A 19,150-nucleotide genomic window follows, 5' to 3' on the forward strand; every position below is an offset into this window, starting at 1 on the left:
GGCTAGGGAGCCCTGAACTTTCCCACTCGCAAAACCAAGATAAAATGGATTTAGACACATGGCTCTGTCTCACTGGGCTGAAAAACAATGAATCGGGTGTTTGTTCTGCAGATGAAATTTATGTCATTGTCCTATGCTACTATGCTTTAGAGTTGAAAAGGGACTTTGCTAGCAGCGGTTTCTGAAAAGGCTGGCGGCTGATGGTGTCGTAGCATCCACCAAAGAAGTACAGGGATTTAAGAGAAGCTGGAGAGAGCCTGGCATTTGGGGCTCACGAAATCGGTGGCTAGTGGAGCAGCAGTAAACCCATGCCTATAAAATGACTTACTGGTAAAAGCTGGTTGAGGGAGGCTCATTGAATTTGTGTGGATTGAATAAAGCCCTTGTGGCAGAGATGACCCCACCAATGAGGTGGTCTCCTGGCCTGTAATAATTGAATCTGTCTAGCCAATCTCTCTCCAAAGTTAAGGGGCATTTCATCTCCATCCCACAATCTGCAAAAGGCAGCAGCAGCAGGAGCCGCAGGAGCAGTGCCATTCTGTGTCTTCCTGGAACAGCCCCTTCCCTTGTGACTGCTCCTCTCAAAGAATCATTAGATGAAGCCAAACTCTTTGTACAATGATCAGTAGCATTCTTAATGTGAATGGAGCCCAACCAAGACTTCACATCTGAAACCTCACACCCACGTAGTCCGACCTACCTAAAGCTCAGCCCAAAATCCCAGAGGTGCAGAAGGCATTTCCAGCTCAGGTGCAATTATTGCTCTCAATTTTGAGGTTTATTTCAATGGACTCAAAGGTGATCTTTGGACAAACATCTGGAGTTTTGTTGAGAAGAAGATGAGAATGATAACTATGATTTTGAAAATTATAAGGGAAAGACGCATTGCCTTCACAGCATCCTGAACTCTTCATGCACAGGTGCAGGGCTGGAGAAAAACATCTTTGCAAAAGGCTCCCATCTGTGGCTTTAAATTCTGAGCAGGACACTGGAGCAGGAAGCTGGTCATATCCAAACATTTGTGGGGAAAACAGAGACTCACACTTATGAAGCATTGTTATGAATCTCTGGTGGGGAATCTTTCAGATCCTGTGAGATAATTGTCAAAGAACAATGAGATGCTCTGTGACAAAAGTTTGTTGTTGTTTAGTCATTTAGTCATGTCCGACTCTTCGTGACCCCATGGACCAGAGCACACCAGGCATTCTTGTCTTCCACTGCCTCCCGCAGTTTGGTCAAACTCATGCTGGTCCCTTCGACAACACTGTCCAACCATCTCATCCCCTGTCGTCCCCTTTTCCTTGTGCCCTCCATCTTTCCCAACATCAGGGTCTTTTCCAGGGAGTCTTCTCTTCTCATGAGGTGGCCAAAGTATGGGAGCCTCAGCTTCAGGATCTGTCCTTCCAGTGAGCACTCAGGGCTGATTTCCTTCAGAATGGAGAGGTTGGATCTTCTTGCAGTCCATGGGACTCTCAAGAGTCTCCTCTAGCACCAAAATTCAAAAGCATCAATTCTTCAGCAATCAGCCTTCTTTATGGTCCAACTCTCACCTCCATACATCACTACTGGGAAAACCATAGCTTTAACTATACAGGTCTTTGTTGGCAAAGTGACAAAAGTTAGCCTATCTGAAATTTATAGAGGCTGATTGTCCTGTTTAACTCATATATTTAGGGAACAGTTTAGGAAATAAACCTGAATAAAAGTACATGTGTTAGGGCTACAGGGTTTGTGAAAACCCAAATGACCGCTCCCCACATTAAATGGGGGCCACCCTTTGGGTGGTGCGTGCAGCCCCCTGGTCCCTATATGGCACCATTAGCGCAGGCTTGGCTTCACCTCCCCCCAGATGGGATACGTGGACGTCTACACCTAACTCAGTCAGTTGCCCAATCCCGCCTGGGGAGGCGTTGCCAAGGTCAGGTAGGGGGAGAAACTACCTGCCCGCACAATAGTGGGAGGATCTTACCTGGGAATCGTCAGTTGGCTCCAGAGCCTCTCCCACCCTACCCACCCTCAGTTAAGACTTCTTTTGCAGGTTAACCACCAATAAGACCGGTGCCATCTATGACTTGATCGTGGATGGGAGAATTGACCTGGCATGCATAACACAGATTTGGTTGGACACAGCAGCTTGCCCTGTTCTTGCCACTGCTTGTACACCAGGTCTCTCTTATGCACTCATGTTGGTGGGGAGTGGGGTAGCAGTGAATTTTTGGGAAGTCTTTAGTTTTCATGAAGCGACCTATTAGGAGGACACAGTTTTCTGAGTGCATGTTCTGGAACTCTGGCAATAGGGGCAGTGCAGGATTCCTGTTGGTGTACCAGCCTCCCTGCTGCACCAAGGACTCCCTTGGTTCAGGTTGTGCCAGATGTTCTCCTGGAAACACCTCATCTGGAGGTCCAAGGGAATTTTAACATGCATGCCGACACGATCTTACAAGGGACTGCTCAGACTTCACGGAAAGCATGGCCTCCATGGGGCTGTCCCTAAATAAATCTGGCCTGTGTCATCGCTGTGGACATTCCTTAGATGTGCTGCTTCCCTCTGTGGATGTGGGTGATCTGACACTTCGAATGACCCAGCAACCCTTCTTCATGGATCCCCCAAAATGTTTGTGTTGACATCCAAAAATAGCCCATTTGAGGATTCCTAAAGACAAGCACAATCCTAAGAAGGGGTGAGACTTGCAGTGAGGAGCACTTGTTGCTTTTTGTTTGTGATACAGAGCATGTACTTTATTTTTCTTACTAGCATAACTACTTAGGATATGATGGGACAAAATTCAGAAACAAAGAAAACTTCTCATCCCAATGCATCTGAAAAGAAATATCTAAACTCAAAGTCTAGACCTCAGATGCTCAAACATGATCATTCGTGGCACTGGGGAATGGACAAAACAGACTCTCAGCACCATAGGGGCTATTTAACACACCAGGAGTTTCAGACACAACACAATGAATTATCTTACCTTGCCTTTGATTCTGATATTGGGCTGGCTTGTCTCACAGGCAATCTTTGGCTCAATCCCTAGAGCTTTGGTTAGAGTAAGGATAATTATACGAGAGGAAACGTCACCTTGGCAACACCATCGATTTTCTATGTGGCTTGAGGCACAGGTGCAGAGGTGAAGGAAAACATGTTTATGAGAATTCACAGAAGTAGCTCCCTGGTTTTGACATGGGTCAGTGTGGGGAAAAGGTCAGCTTGGCCTTGAACTAACCAAGTACCTTCATAAGTGCCAGGACCAAGATATTCCTTTAGGATGTAAGTGAACACACAGACACACACAACATGGAGTAGCTACTTTGAGCTCATGAAACCAGGCCACAGTCCCTTCTGGGCAACCTTATGGGGGGGCATATGCCAATGGTGGGTATTGCTAGAGGCAAAAGTGGAAAGCACAATGAATACTCCCCCCTTTGACCTTTTCTGCTGCAGCCTAGTTCCTACATACATATGCACACCCTTCTCTATTCTCTATCCAGACGAGCAAGGAGCAATATAAGAGTTCAAGGCAGCACTTCAGTCATGCAAAAACACACAAGAATGTCACAAAGCAGGACCAGTAAGGGGCATGGCTAGGGAGGGGTATGTGGCCTACAGAGGACCAGATAGAGAGGACCACCTTGGCCAGTAGTTCCATAGCCCTGCTTTCCTGGAACCATCAAGAATCAATATTATCTGTTCTGACGAACAGGAGGTACCTGAGATCTCAAGCTGAGAAGGATTTCCCCCAACTTCTCTCCCATACCTGACCTCCTCAATTACACCTCCATTTCTGGATGAACAGATTTCACTAGCAAATCACAAATGGGGGGTGCAGGTACAGGTGTGGCAAAAAAAATCTGCTCAGCTATGGAATACCAATACTTAACATGGAATATAAATGATGCAAATGCTTCTCAAAAGAGAAAAGCGATACAGTGGTACCTCAAGTTAAGTATTTAATTCGTTCCGGAGGTCTGTACTTAACCTGAAACTGTTCTTAACCTGAAGCACCATTTCAGCTAATGGGGCCTCCTGCTGCCGCTGCGCTGCCGGAGCACGATTTCTGTTCTCATCCTGAAGCAAAGTTCTTAACCTGAAGCACTATTTCTGGGTTAGCGAAGTCTGTAACCTGAAGCGTGTGTAACCTGGGGTACCACTGTATTTCGGGGGTTTTTGGGGGGACACTGAAATTGGATCAAATTTGTTTACAAGAAACACACATTAGGAAAAAGGGTATCAGATATTCGATTTAAAAAGATTAGGTGAGGAATTTATCTTTGCAGGACTGAGGGGGCTAAATGGAGATGTTCTTTATATACACATTCCCAGTTCTGCCCCAAATGGATATTCTCTGATGAACAAAGTAGATATGTTGAGATGGAAGTTAATATCCAAGGAAATTAAATTTTGGTTGTAGGTGTACATGCACTCAAGGAAGACAAACCAATATTTTATAAGGGACTTATGGGAAGGTTGACGGATTTTGCATATGAAAATTGGTCCCTCGTGGAAGTCAGGAATGGAGTGGACACTTCAATGCAGGACAGAACTTCACATAAAAATATCGGAACTTCCCAGGATAAAATAAAGAAACCCACTGGGAGCAGTCAAATACAACATTCCTTGTTTTGCTAGAGTGGACATGCAAGGGAATGTTTGGTCCAGCCAGTCACAACTTCCTGTTCCTCCTGGCCTGGAGCATCGTTCCTTGCGCATGTGACTAGTGGGTGGGCATGACCTTTCCAGACCTGGTAAAAGGCCAAGGAATGCCGCCACTCACTCTCTTTTCGATCTTCCTTTTGTCCTGCGAACTTCCGAGACTGCTAACTGCAGTCACTAGGTCAACCTACATATGGGGTAAAACAGTTTGTATATGCTTGTAACATTACGCCTGCCTTCAGGGAGCACACTGTGCTCTGCCTGATCGTGAGTAAACTTTCTTTTTATTGCTTATGAATAAGACTGTGGTGTCTTTATTTCGTTAGGAGGGATTTGAAAAGGGATCTTACCAGGAACATTCAATTCAATCTGAGGGAGATTGAATTGCATAATAGTAAGGGGTTCTACTTAGGAGAAAAGCAATGGCAAACCTAGATAGCATCTTTAAAAACAGACACATCACCTTGCCAACAAAGGTCCATATAGTTAAAGCTATGGTTTTCCCAGTAGTGATGCTCAAAATCATGGTAATTTATCCTTATTCTTGCCAAAGCTTGAGAGATATTTCTAGGGATTGCACAAACATCAGAAGCAAGGTAGCACAAGGTTATTTATTGCACTGAACCGGTGGGAGCGGGAAGATTAGTGTCCAGAATAAGAGTGTGATTGAGTCAAGATGAATATGCATGTAGTTTAATGGTTCTGAACAAGAACCGTATTGGTGAAACCACAGCAGATTGGGTGATGTAAGAACTCCTTTTCTCTTTTGCTGATTGGCTAGCTCTAGAGGAGAGAGGAGCCACTCACAGGGGAGGTCTAGGAGGCAGAGCCAAAATGAGAGCCCTGCTGCTTCTGCTTCTGCTGCTTCTCCTGATGCCCTTTCGAGTCTGTGAGAACCCAAGAACAAAATGCCCCTTGAATCTGATCAAGGATGAAAATAAAGCACACAATTATTACCGGCCTGGAGACTTCCTCATCAGCGGAATCATATCCCCAAGAAATTATCATAGGCAACTTCCATATGTATTTTCCGACACCCCGCTAACCAGACTTGAGGGGTAAGTAAGTACTTTCTGGTGGATCTCATGTTTCTGCGTCTCCACACCATTGGTTCCTATTTACTAGGGAAATAGCCCCTATTTCAGGGCTGAAGAGGCTGTGGCCTTCCAAAAATCATACTGCGAAGTTTCCCTTCTGTCTTCAGGAAAAGTGCTGAATATCAAAGCAACATGTGCAAGAGTTACACAGTAATACGTTCATAAGGGTAAGGATCAGTACAGAAGGAGGTCTGGCGAAGGAAATCAGGACTAATAAAGGAGTCAGACAAGGTTCTCTGCTAGAATACCCCTATTCAACCTCCATATTAATAGTATTGTAACAAACTTGAACAAACTATACGAATTTTGCCAATCAGAGCAACTCAGATTTAATTACGCAAAATCAAAGGTGACCATTGTTGGCAAACGTACCCCCAAGTTTAATAGGAATATAGGTGGAAAGAAAATGGATCGAGTTCCCTCAGGTACTCAGACAGTGTTGATAGGTGTAAGAACTTGGGTGACAGTTACAAATATTTTCTCCTGATATTTGGGTGAAAATTAGATTCTTTGTCATTCTTTTCCCCTTCCGCCTTCGGGAGCTTACTCCTGGAAGATGTTGGCATAATTGGTCTCAAAGTATAATGAGACTGAGAAGAGAGCAGTTTCCTCAGGGATAAAAAAATGAATGACAAGGCAACTCTCCTTCTGTGGGTCTCTGCTTTATAGCTGAAAGCAACGTTAGTCATGTTAGTGTCATTTAAATATGGGTGTTAATTGCATTAATCGTGCTTGGGCCTGTCTCTTGCCTATCCTCTGATTTCTGTTCAGGGTTCGAAGGCCAGCTGAGGTGGACCTCCTGAAAACAGGTCAAGGATATAGACATCTGTCATGACTCATTATGAAAGGGTCCGTCCCCCCAGCTTTTTCTCACTGAAGGAGAAAACTCTCTCTCTCTCTCTCTCTCTCTCTCTCTCTCTCTCTCTCTCTGTGTGTGTGTGTGTGTGTATGTGTGTTGGCTAATTTATAGTCTTCTGAATCCATTAGCCTTTCAGCCTTCAGACTGAGTCAAGCTTCCAGTGTGACTACAACATCCTGATGGACTGCAGACTCTGATACAGACTGAGACAAGTTTTAATCTACTTTACTTAGTTAGTTTATAGTGTGTGGATCATGATACACCAGTAGCTTCTAACTTTATGCATATAGTGTTAATAGTTGTCTTCTTAGAATCATAGAGACATAGGATTGTAGAGTTAGAAGGGACCCCAAAGTCATCTGGTCCAACCCCCTGCAATGCAGCAATTATCACCTGAGGCAATAAAAAAAAACATGTAAATAGAACTGTATGGGAAAGGAATTTTCTTCATTGTCAACCCAGAAATGGCCAGGAATGGTAAAGAGTAATGATCTTGAAGTTCTGCTGCAGGAATCCTCTGGTTACACAGCTACTATATACATGTTCTTAAAACATTATCAAATCTAAAAGAACTCCCCCCCACCCCACTGGAATGACACGAACCCCCCCCCCGAATCCCCCGATACAAAGTAATGTATGCAATCATAGAATCATAGAGTTGGAAGAGACCACAAGGGCCATCGAGTCCAACCCCCTGCCAAGCAGGAAACACCATCAGAGCACTCCTGACATATGGTTGTCAAGCCTCTGCTTAAAGACCTCCAAAGAAGGAGACTCCACCACACTCCTTGGCAGCAAATTCCACTGTCAAACAGCTCTTACTGTCAGGAAGTTCTTCCTAATGTTTAGGTGGAATCTTCTTTCTTGTAGTTTGGAACCATTGCTCCGTGTCCGCTTCTCTGGAGCAGCAGAAAACAACCTTTCTCCCTCCTCTATGTGACATCCTTTTATATATTTGAACATGGCTATCATATCACCCCTTAACCTCCTCTTCTCCAGGCTAAACATGCCCAGCTCCCTTAGCCGTTCCTCATAAGGCATCGTTTGTGTGTGTGTGTGTGCATCGTTTGTGTGTGTGTGTGTTGTGTTTAGTTATTTGAAGGCTGTGTGCTTCTATTCTGCAATGAAGTGTGAATTCGCCCATTTTTATTCTTAAGCGGCAAATGAGTTTTCACATTTGCAACAAGGATATGTCTCACACAAGCATACAGACCATTATTTGGGGTTCAAATAGTGTTTAGTTTTATTAAATGCTGAACAGCAGTTTGACGATTAATTATTATTATTATTGAATTGCAGGTTCACCCCTGTTTCCTACTGGTACGTCTTGTCCTTCTTGTTCACCATTCAAGAGATCAACCAGGATCCTAGGCTCTTACCCAACATCACCCTGGGCTACAACCTCTATGAGAACTATTTTGATGCCCGGAGGACATCTGAGGCCATGCTAGACCTGCTTGCTGGCCGGGAAGGCAATATTCCCAACCATCACTGTGGAAAACAGAGCAAATTCCTGGCTGTTCTTGAAGGATCAAATTCTGACATCTCAAAAGAGATTTCAGCCTTCTCAGGCATCTACAAAATCCCTCAGGTATTTGCAGGCGTGGGGCACAGGAATGGAGGGATAGTGGAGAAGTTCAGCAATATAACAGGAGCAAGAAAATCCTGAGCCATGGCTCCATGGGTTTTTCTTCAAAGCTTGATTGATTGATTGATTTAATAAAACCAAGCCCCCCTCCCACCTCATGCACTCCCAATGCTTCAGAATAAAACTCTCAGCTTCAGCCAGTACACAGTTTGTTAGATATTGATCATCCCAGGTTAGTATCTGGTCTTTTCCTCTGAAAGCAAAGTAAAACACCAAACTCTTCTATTCCCCCCTAGATCAGTTATGGATTTATCGCTCAGGCACTTGAAGAAGTTCAGTTCCCTTTTGTCTACCGAATCGTCCCCAAAGAAGAAACTCAGTACCAAGGGATTGTTGAGTTGCTCCTGCATTTTGGATGGATGTGGATTGGCCTCATTGCTCCAGACAATGACAATGGAGAAAGGTTCACAAGTGCCTTGAGGTCTTTAATGATCAAGAAAGGAATTTGCATTGCATTATCAAAAAGATTTCCAGAAAAGAATGGTCATCAAATGCTTGGTCTAATTGAACCATTCATTACCTGGACACAAGTCAGTGTCATTGTTTACCACGAAATAAATCGAATGGGATGGATTCCAATCATGACACTACAAGGGACATTTGGGAAAGAAATTGGGGCAAAAATCTGGATTGCGGCAGCTTTTCAGGACACCAATACATATATGTCTTCTCCTCCTGCTCTGTTCCAGTACATCCATGGTTCTTTGTCCTTTGTATTGAAGGCTCAAAGAAGGACCAGCTGTGGCTACAATAGTCCATACTCATCTGCTCTCCAACAATTTTGGAACACAGCATTTCATTGTTCATATTCAAAGCATGTGTTGGCTGCAAAAGGCGAGACCAGATGCACAGAGGAGGAGAAACTGGAGATTCTGCCCAAAGAAGAGATGGAGACAGCCCTGTCTCAAGATAGATACAACACTTACTTCAATGTCCAAGTTGTTGCACATGCCTTAAATGCTGCCTATTCATCTAAATCAAAGTGGATGGTGATGGGAGGTGGAAGAGACAGGTTGGAACATCAAAGGCTGCATCCATGGCAGGTAATTCTTTCCCCATTTTTTCACACCGAACTTCATTGTCCCAGCCAGGTTTTTGTTTTTTTACAAAATGTGTGATGTTCTGTTCTGTTTTTGTATATTGGAAGTTGCGGCAACCCAGTCTGATGGGCAAGGTACAATGAAATGAAATGAAATGAAATGAAATGAAATGAAATGAAATGAAATGAAATGAAATACTACTAATAACTACAATAATAAATTCCAACTGCACAAGTTCCCCATCTCAACATACATAGAAAACAAAAGCCAAATGAATGGAAAGCATTGTTTCTGCTTACTTACACCCTTTATCAGTAGGAGTTACTGGTTGACATCTACTATGCAAGCGTGGACAGTGTGTTTGGAGGTCCTGGGCGACCTAGAGCACAAGAATACCCTCCCCTCACTCTCATTGTTATGGTCCAAATGAAAGGAAAACAATATGTTGGGCACTAGGGTGGATGCAGGAGTTCGCGGAAGGAGGAACACAAGATGCCCCTTAACCTGCTTTGGGACTCCAGATTTGTGTAGGGTTTACTCCTTAGCCTTTCCTTCTCCTGAAGATGCCTTACAGGGCAGCAGTTATGGGTTGTTCCTCAGGGTTTACTCCTGAAACCTTTCTCACAAATGTGTATGCCTGCAAGGCTGCATCCAAGCTTCCCTTCTCCTAGAAGGGCTGGCTTCAGGGGTGTCTAGCCCATAGGGGAAAGTGGTGCGGGGCACCAGGGCGTCAGGGAAGAGGTGGAGGTTGTTTGGGCCTCCCGGCATCAGCTCGCTCCCCTCGCCCGTCTCGCTGAAGCAGTGCCGCGCCCGAAACCTCCATCTCTTCCCCGCTGGAGGAGCTCCCTCCAGCCGCTGCCCCCTTCCTCCAGCCCCACAAAGCTACTGGCAGCGCCGTAAAAAGGTCAGCAACTCTGGGATACAGAGTGATGGGGGGCGCCAGAGGGATCTTTGCACCACAGCGCCAGATATACTTAAGACGGCCCTGGCTAGTTTCTCAGCTTGCAAAACCCCCATCCAGCTTTCATTTCCCTCTATAGCACATGCAGTAACCACCTTCTTGACCATAGGAGCCACTCTTGGTCTCACCCGCTCAATCCTCTGGAGCCTGGTTTTTTGTATACAGAGGAGGTCCCTAACTCACCAAGAGCTTGAGACCCATCAGCCACCCTCACCTGGTTTAGTCAAAGCCATTTCCCAGAGTGTGGCTGCTGTCACCTGCTGGCAGCTTCTAGGAGCCACGAGGGAGAGCTGAGGATCAAAGGTGGACAAACTACCTTCCCTAACACACCACACACCCCAGTGAATTCTACCCTTAAACAAGTTGTGTACGTATTGTCCCTAACATTGACTGCCTCTTATATGCAGCATTCCAACTGTATGACACCCCCCCCAAACTCCACATTTTGTATACACTTAAAAAACCCCAAAACCAACTGGAATCAAATGGAGTAGTGAGACAAAATGTCTGTCCGTTACTGAAGCAAATCCAGTTTTGTGAGGCTTCTGGCTGAGGTCAAAGTTTTGTCAGAAGACCCCCACACTTTCTGGTGGTTCCTCCTTGCTGCCCACAGAGAGATCCAGCCTTCTCAGCTGAAGTTGGACCCTTCTCACCTCTTCCTCTGTCCCTGCTGAGTCTTGAAGATGCCCATCAACAGTTAGTAGCACCTAGAAAACAGACTGCACAGGCACAAGGTCTCCTGACCAAAGGATTCTACACTTGGTTGAGATGGGCTCTCTTTTCATTTTTATCTCAGCATTTATATACTGCCATTTTTCAAAAGCTGCCAGGCCAGTTTACAATACAGTAAAACAAAACAAAACAGTTTTTAAAAATGATACAAAAGAACTGAATATAGTATAAAACACCGTACAGAATACAGGCAGTTTATCTGATGTTTCCCTGTCACTGCAGCTTCACCCTTTCTTAAGAGAAATCCAGTTTTCAAATGGCTCCATCGATGGACTGCATTTGGATGAAAATGGGAAGCTGCCAGCCGAGTTTGATATTGAGAACTGGGTGATGTTTCCCAATAAGTCTCGTGTCAGAGTGAAAATAGGGAGTATACAGAGAAAGGCATCTGCTGACATGAACTTCACCATTAGCCCAGAAGCCATTGTGTGGCCAAAACGGTTTAACCAGGTAAGGGACACTTGATTCCATGTAACATTCCTTAAGCTGTAAATATTTTTGAATAATTCATGTGAGGCTTCAATTGCAATCCTTTGGACGCTTAACAGGGAGCAAATCTCATTGAATATGGTGCAGGGGTTGGAACTGACAGCTCAGGGAGCCTCCACTGCATAAAAGGAGTATGTGGTGTGGATGGTATTTTATATCCATGGAGGAAATATCGTATTTTTTGCTCTATAAGACACACCAGTCCACAAGACACACCTAGTTTTTGGAGGAGGAAAACAAGAACAAAAATATTCTGAATCTCAGAAGCCAGAACAGCAAGAGGGATCGCTGTGCAGTGAAAGCAGCAATCCCTCTTGCTGTTCTGGCTTCTGGGATAGCTGCGCAGCCTGCATTCACTCCATAAGACGCACACACATTTCCCCTTACTTTTTAGGACGGAAAAAGTGAGTCTCATAGAGCAAAAATATGGTATATGCTTTCGTGTGCATGCACACTTCAGCGTATACCCAGAAGAAACTTAGTTGGTCTCTAAGGTGCTACTGGACAATTTTTTAATTTTTTTATTTATTTCGACTGCGTCAGACCATCACAGCTACCTACCTGAATCTAGAATCATTTTTTTTAAGCTAGCATCTTCAGTAGCTGGTATGTTTTATTGCCTGTTTAATTGCTGTTGTTTTGTTGTTGCTGCTGTTCAGAGATTGTTACTGTATCTTTTGCCTTAAATATACTTATCTGGGATATGAATGTTGAAGGAAACACACCAAAGAGATTTCCCTGCCATGTTGTTCTGCAACAGAAGCGCTCTTGTGAGCAAAGGGTTCGGAGCCAGTGGAACCAGAGATCCAGTTGGTTTGTTTCCAAACTCTATGAATAACCTCTATAGACACAAAAACTCCTAACAATTTCTCCTTGATGTTCATTTTCTCTTTATGGCTAGACCGTGCCTTTCTCCAGGTGTACCAAAATCTGTCTACCTGGATACACCAAAGTGGTTCAAGAAGGAAAGCCGATTTGCTGCTATTCTTGTGCTCCATGTGCAGAAGGGACAATCTCTACTTGTGAAGGTGGGTGACTCCAAGTTAGAAGGAGAATAGGAATAGGAATCTCTGGCCAAAAAGTGGAGAGCGAAGTGGAGAACTTTGGGTGCACTGCCGACAATGCATTTATTTAGGGATATTAAACGGTGCGCTCAGTAAGTAAAGAACCAAAACCACACCAAAAAGAAAATGAGTTGTTTTTTTAAAATATATATATATATTAAAAAACAGTAAATGTTCACTTAGTGAAAGCACAATACAAAATAAAATAAATCATATTAAAATTATTACATGGAAGAAATACAAAAATGTTTGTGCTACCTATTTAAAGACATATGTACCAACTTAATAGTGAACAATTATCCTTCTAACAACATTTCTCCAATCCAGCTAACTGAAATGTTGCTGGAGATGTTGGATAAATATATAACAGTAAATAATTGCAAATAGACCAGAAGAATAAAAGAAAAAAACACACCCAAATGATATGGGCCCCAGAAGACAAAATATGAACTGTAAAAGCTCAAGGTAAAGAGGCATGTCGTTGGTATTTGGTGAAAGCTGTACAATGTCGACACCAGACACATGTCTGTGGAGGTGAGAGTTTCTCAGCTATACCTATATCCCAAGGTTGTTTGGGTGATAAAAAGCAAGGAAACCCTCTCTCTCCTTGAAGGAAAGTCAGGGTGCTATGGTAAACATTGAAAAAGGAAATAAAGAAACTTTTGCCTCTCCCTCCCTACAATGCCTCCTTCCCTGATCACCCTTGCATCACATTATTCTTCCTCGTATTGTAGAACACAGATGGTTATTCATATGAATGATGTTTGGACCTCTTTTCTCCTCCTCCTTAGATGCAGATCATTGCATCAAATGTCCAGAAGATCAACATCCAAATAAAGACCGAGATCAATGTATCCACAAGATTATCACCTTCCTGGCTTATGAAGACTACTTGGGAATCATTTTAGCTTTCCTTTCCCTATTCCTGTCTTTAACAACAGGCTTTGCCTTGGGAATCTTCATTAAATACAAGGAAACACCCATCGTCAAAGCCAACAACAGGGACCTCTCTTACATCCTCCTCATTTCTCTCCTGCTTTCCTTTTTGTCTTCCTTCCTGTTCATTTTTTTTTTATAATAATTTTTATTACATTTTCCACAAAAAGGAACAAAAAAGCATATTTTCACAGACATTACAAAAAAAAAATAAAAAAAATTTCACAAACATTATAGAAAAAAGAAAAGAAAACAGCATAAACAAAAAATAAGAAAAAAAGAAAAAAGAAAAAGGAAATTTTAACATAAAAATAAACTCACTTTCCAATTGTAACCTTCAAAACCTTATTTTCCTTACTTCCACCCGCCTCCCGATCTTGTATTCTATGTAATAATTAGTTCAGCAAGCTCAATTTTGTTCATTTTGATTCTTAGTCCCTCCCTTTGTACTCTTAATTAACTCAGTCACTAGAACCCCTTCTTTTCTTTTTCAATGTCCTCAACATTCAAAGATTTTACAGTGTTTTTGTAAATAGACTTTAAACTTCTTCCAGTCCTCTTCCACCTGCTCTTCTCCTTGATCTCGAATTCTGCCGGTCATTTCAGCCAGTTCCATATAGTCTATTACTTGCATCTGCCATTCTTCCAGAGTGGGTAGATCTTGTGTCTTCCAATATTTTGCAATAAGTATTCTTGCTGCTGCTGTAGCGTACATAAAGAAAGTTCTGTCCTTCTTTGACACCAATTGGCCGACCATGCCCAGAAGAAAGGCCTCTGGTTTCTTCAAGAAAGTATACTTAAATACCTTTTTCAGTTCATTATATATCATCTCCCAGAAAGCCTTAATCCTTGGGCACGTCCACCAAAGGTGAAAGAATGTCCCTTCAGTATCTTTACATTTCCAACATTTATTATCGGGCAGATGGTAGATTTTTGCAAGTTTGACTGGGGTCATGTACCACCTATATATCATTTTCATAATATTCTCTCTTAAGGCATTACATGCCGTGAATTTCATACCGGTGGTCCACAACTGTTCCCAGTCAACAAACATAATGTTATGACCAACGTCTTGTGCCCATTTTATCATAGCAGATTTTACCGTTTCATCCTCAGTATTCCACTTCAACAGCAGGTTATACATTCTCGACAATATCTTAGCATTGGGTTCTAACAATTCTATTTCCAGCTTTGATTTTTCCACCTGGAAACCAATTTTCCTGTCCGAGTGATAGGCCTCTCTTATTTGAAAATAATGTAACCAGTCTCGCACCTTATCCTTAAGTTTCTCATAGCTTTGTAATTTCACTTTATCTCCCTCCTGCTCCAGAATTTCCCAGTATTTTGGCCAGTTAGATTCCATATTAAGCTTTTTTAAGGCCTTTGCTTCCATAGGTGAGAGCCACCTAGGGGTTTTATTTTCCAATAAATCTTTATATTTCATCCAGACATTAAACAATGCTTTCCTGACAATATGGTTTTTAAATGTCTTGTACACTTTAGCCTTACCGTACCACAAGTATGCATGCCACCCAAAAACGTTATCATATCCTTCCAAATCCAAAATATCCGTGTTTTCAAGAAGTAGCCAATCCTTCAGCCAGCAAAAAGCTGCTGCTTCATAATATAACTTAAAGTCCGGCAGGGCAAACCCCCCTCTTTCCTTTGCGTCAGTAAGAATTTTGTATTTTATTCTGGGCTTTTTGCCCTGCCAGACAAATCTAGAAATTTCTTTTTGCCACTTCTCAAAACAGTCCATTTTGTCAATGATTTGTAGCGTCTGAAACAAAAACAACATTCTTGGCAATACATTCATTTTGATAACAGCAATTCTACCCAGTAAGGAAAGTTTCAAATTTGTCCAAATTTCAAGATCTTTTTTCACTTCTGACCAACACTTCTCATAATTATCTTTAAATAAATTTACATTCTTCGAAGTCAAGTTCACCCCTAGATATTTCACTTTTTTCACCAATATTAAACCTGTTTCTTCCTGAAACCTTTCCTTCTCTACTGCTGTCAAATTTTTCTCTAAAACCATAGTTTTTGATTTATTCAATTTAAAACCTGCCACCCGACCAAATTCTTGTATTATTTCCAGTGCTCTTTTAGAACTAGGGATTGGCTCCTGTAGCGTCAGTACTAGGTCATCTGCATAGGCTTTAAGTTTATAGTGTTTAACTCCGACCTGTATACCCTGAATCTGTTGGTCCCTTCTAATCATGTTCAGCAAAACCTCCAGGACTGAAATAAAAAGCAAAGGGGAAATTGGGCAGCCTTGTCGTGTCCCTTTCTCTATCTTAACTTCTTCCGTAACTGCATTATTCACCATTAATTTCGCCTTCTGTTCTGAGTAAATCGCGCCTATACCGTTTCCAAACCTTTCTCCAACCCCCATCCCTTGCAAGTTTTTCCTCATAAAGCTCCAAGAGATATTGTCAAAGGCTTTCTCCGCATCAATAAATATTAAAACAGCTTTTGTATTTATATTAACTTGTAGCTTTTCTAAAATGTCAATTAAGTTTCTCGTGTTATTTGACAATTGTCTGCCTGGGAGAAAGCCAGCTTGGTCTTTGTGAATCATTGTTGCTAAAACTTTTTTCAATCTTCTAGCTAAAATATCAGCAAAAATTTTATAATCCACATTAAGTAGGGATATGGGGCGGTAGTTCTTTAGTTGTGTCTTTTCTATCTCATTTTTCGGTATAAGCGTGATGTAAGCTTCTTTCCACGACTCCGGCGCTCTTTTCCCTTCCATAATTTCATTGCCAACCTCCATTAGAGGTTGAATTAAGTAATCTTTCATGTCTTTGTAGTATTTGGAGGTTAGCCCATCCGGGCCTGGAGACTTGCTTAGTTGCAGGTTCTTAATGGCACCTTCAACCTCCTGTTCAGAAATTTTGTCATTCAGTATTAGTTTATTCTCTTGAGAAATTTTTTGTAATCCATTTGTTTCCAAAAATTTCTCGATTTTAATCTCATTCTGTGGCCCTTGTGAATACAGTTGTTTAAAGTATCTCTGGAAGCAGTCTTGAATCTCCCGTGGGTTTTGTATATTTCGTCCATTTACTTCAAGATTGGTAACAGTATTTAATTTCTGTCTTTTCTTCAGCTGCCAAGCTAGCAGCTTTCCACACTTATTGGCCGATTCGAAGGTTTTTTGTCTCATTTGTTTAATTTTCCATTCTATATCCTGGTTAACCATTTTCAAATATTGTGCCTGATGTAATTTAATTTCTCGTAGAATGTCCTGTGACTTAGGTTTAGTCCTTAATCTCTTCTCGCCTTCTCTAATTTTCTCTAAAATCTTTTCTTTCTTCTCCTCTTGAAGTTTCCTCTTTATAGCATTTTGCTGGATCAAAAACCCCCTCATTACAGCTTTACTTGCATCCCAGATTACTCTTTTCTCCACGGTAGTCTTCAAATTTATCTCAAAGTAGTCTTTTAGTGTTTTTTGGGCCTTTTTCACAATTTCAGAGTCTCTAAACAAGGTGTCATTCATTCTCCATCTAAAGGAACCAGTGGGTGTTAGTTTCATATCCATCTTCACTGGGTTATGGTCGGAGCAGATTTTGGGGCAGATTTCCACCTTTCGAATCTTGGGTGCCATCCCTCTTGTAATCCAAATTTGGTCTATTCTAGTCCAGGTCAAATTGGCTTCAGAGAAGAAGGTCCCCTCTCTACCTAGGGGATTTTTAGTTCTCCAAATATCAATCAAGTCCATATTGTCTGTCAATTCAAAAAAGGTCTTTGGTAGTCTTCCATCTTTTGTGACTACTTGTCTTTCAGATTTATCCATATATGTCGAGACAACGCCATTCATATCTCCCATCAAAATGATATTTCGATCTATAAAGTCCATTAACGTCTCATGCAGTTTCTTATAAAACTCTGATTTCCCCTCGTTAGGTGCATAGACTCCAATTATTACTAATTTCTCTCCTTGGAATTTCTCTCCTGTTCATTGGGGAGCCAAAGAGAGTGACTTGCCTTCTCCGGCAAACAGCTTTCAGCATCATCTTCTCCACTGCAGTTTCTTCTGTGTTGGCAAAAACCATCGCTGTGGTGCTGGCCTTTCTTGCTACTAAGCCAGGAAACAGAGTGAGGAGATGGCTGGGGAAGAGTCTGATGAACTCCATTGTCATTTCCTGTTCCAGTGTCCAAGTGGTTATCTGCACCATCTGGCTAGGGATCTCTTCTCCATTCCCAGAGTCTGACATGCACTCCCAGGCTGGACAGATCATTGTGCAATGTAATGAAGGGTCTGTTGCTATGTTTTACAGTGCCCTGGGCTACATGGGCATCCTGGCTGCCATCTGTTTTATGGTGGCTTTCCTAGCCAGGAAGCTGCCTGGGGCCTTCAATGAGGCCAAGCTGATCACCTTCAGCATGCTGGTCTTCTGCAGCATTTGGGTGTCCTTTGTGCCCACCTACCTGAGCACCAGGGGGAAATACATGGTAGCCGTGCAGGTCTTCTCTATTTTAGCGTCCAGTGCTGGGCTTCTCGGTTGTATCTTCCTCCCTAAGTGCTACATTATTGTGCTGAGGCCTGATCTGAATACGAAGGAGCACCTAACAACTCAAATTAAAGATGCCATATGATTCTCTAAGGGCTCAGCTACAAAGCTGCAAATAAAACATTTTACTTATTTATTAAAGTTCTTATGTTTCACCAGTAAACATTATCATATTACATCACAAGGCTTATTGTACTATAATTTTCAACATGTATACAAAGTTTATATACTAAAAGAAGAAGAAGCAAAAACAAGGACAAAAACCTATTCCAAAATCATATATGTACCAACACATTGGACTTCCTGTCTATCCTCTTGTATATTCCTTTTTCTTTTTTTTTTCTTTTTTACAAATGAATGTACTCTTATTATTGTATATTTCTTTGCATTTTATCTAATACATTCCTGTATCAATATGTACCCTTGGTCTTATTTCTCAACTCAGTCTCTCTCCAACGTCAATTTAATGCTAGCATTGATAGTGACCCCTTACTGTATTTTTGAAGACATATCTTATATCCATCCCACTTTTGCATAAATTTTTGTTTTGAGTTGCCTCTCAGGCTATTTGTCAACTGCGCCATTTCAGCAAATTCTTGTAGCGTGTTATGCCAGTCTGTGCCACATTATTGTACTGAGGCCTGATCTGAATACAAAGGAGCGCCTAACAACAAAAATTAAATATGTCGTGTGATTCTCTAAGGACTCAGCTAAATAGCTGCAAGTAAAACATTTTAAATGTGTTGTAAAGTGCAATTTACAAATGTGACAACAGATGACAACAGCGAGCTATGCAGAATTCAATGTATTTTTCAAAACGTATTTTCTCTTCCTTTCCCATAAATAACGAATGATGAAAATGTATTTGTAACATTGGGGTGTGTGCAGTGTGCAGTCAGCTCGCCAGTGGATTGCGTAACTGAAGCCACAACATTGTAGAAGAAAATATGTCAGACAGTTAACTAAGGTCAGCAACAGTATATTGCACTGGCACATAGTAGAACAACTATGTACAACACAGTTCTTTTAGCATCCCTAGGACCCAAGGAAGGTCGGTGGCCGAGCACCCACAAATTTGGTGCCAGGGCCATGCATGCTGTATGACACCCATGGCACGGGGCACCCCCTATGGCACCCATGGCACCGGGCACCTGGC

The 19,150-nt window shown here is 42.2% G+C and overlaps 1 protein-coding gene across 1 annotated transcript; it reads left to right on the forward strand.

Moving 5' to 3' along the window:
* Nucleotides 1-7,071: 7,071 nt before the first annotated feature.
* On the forward strand, nucleotides 7,072-18,079 carry LOC307210978 (vomeronasal type-2 receptor 26-like; the record flags this gene model as incomplete). Its single annotated transcript, XM_079967176.1, has 5 exons — nucleotides 7,072-7,084; nucleotides 7,960-8,198; nucleotides 11,211-11,438; nucleotides 13,333-13,392; nucleotides 17,450-18,079. The coding sequence occupies 5 exons, from the start codon at nucleotides 7,072-7,074 to the stop codon at nucleotides 18,077-18,079; spliced, it is 1,170 nt and encodes a 389-aa protein (XP_079823302.1).
* Nucleotides 18,080-19,150: the final 1,071 nt, after the last annotated feature.

The sequence above is a fragment of the Podarcis cretensis genome, assembly GCF_951804945.1.
Source record: "Podarcis cretensis genome assembly, chromosome: 2".
Lineage (NCBI taxonomy): Eukaryota > Metazoa > Chordata > Lepidosauria > Squamata > Lacertidae > Podarcis > Podarcis cretensis.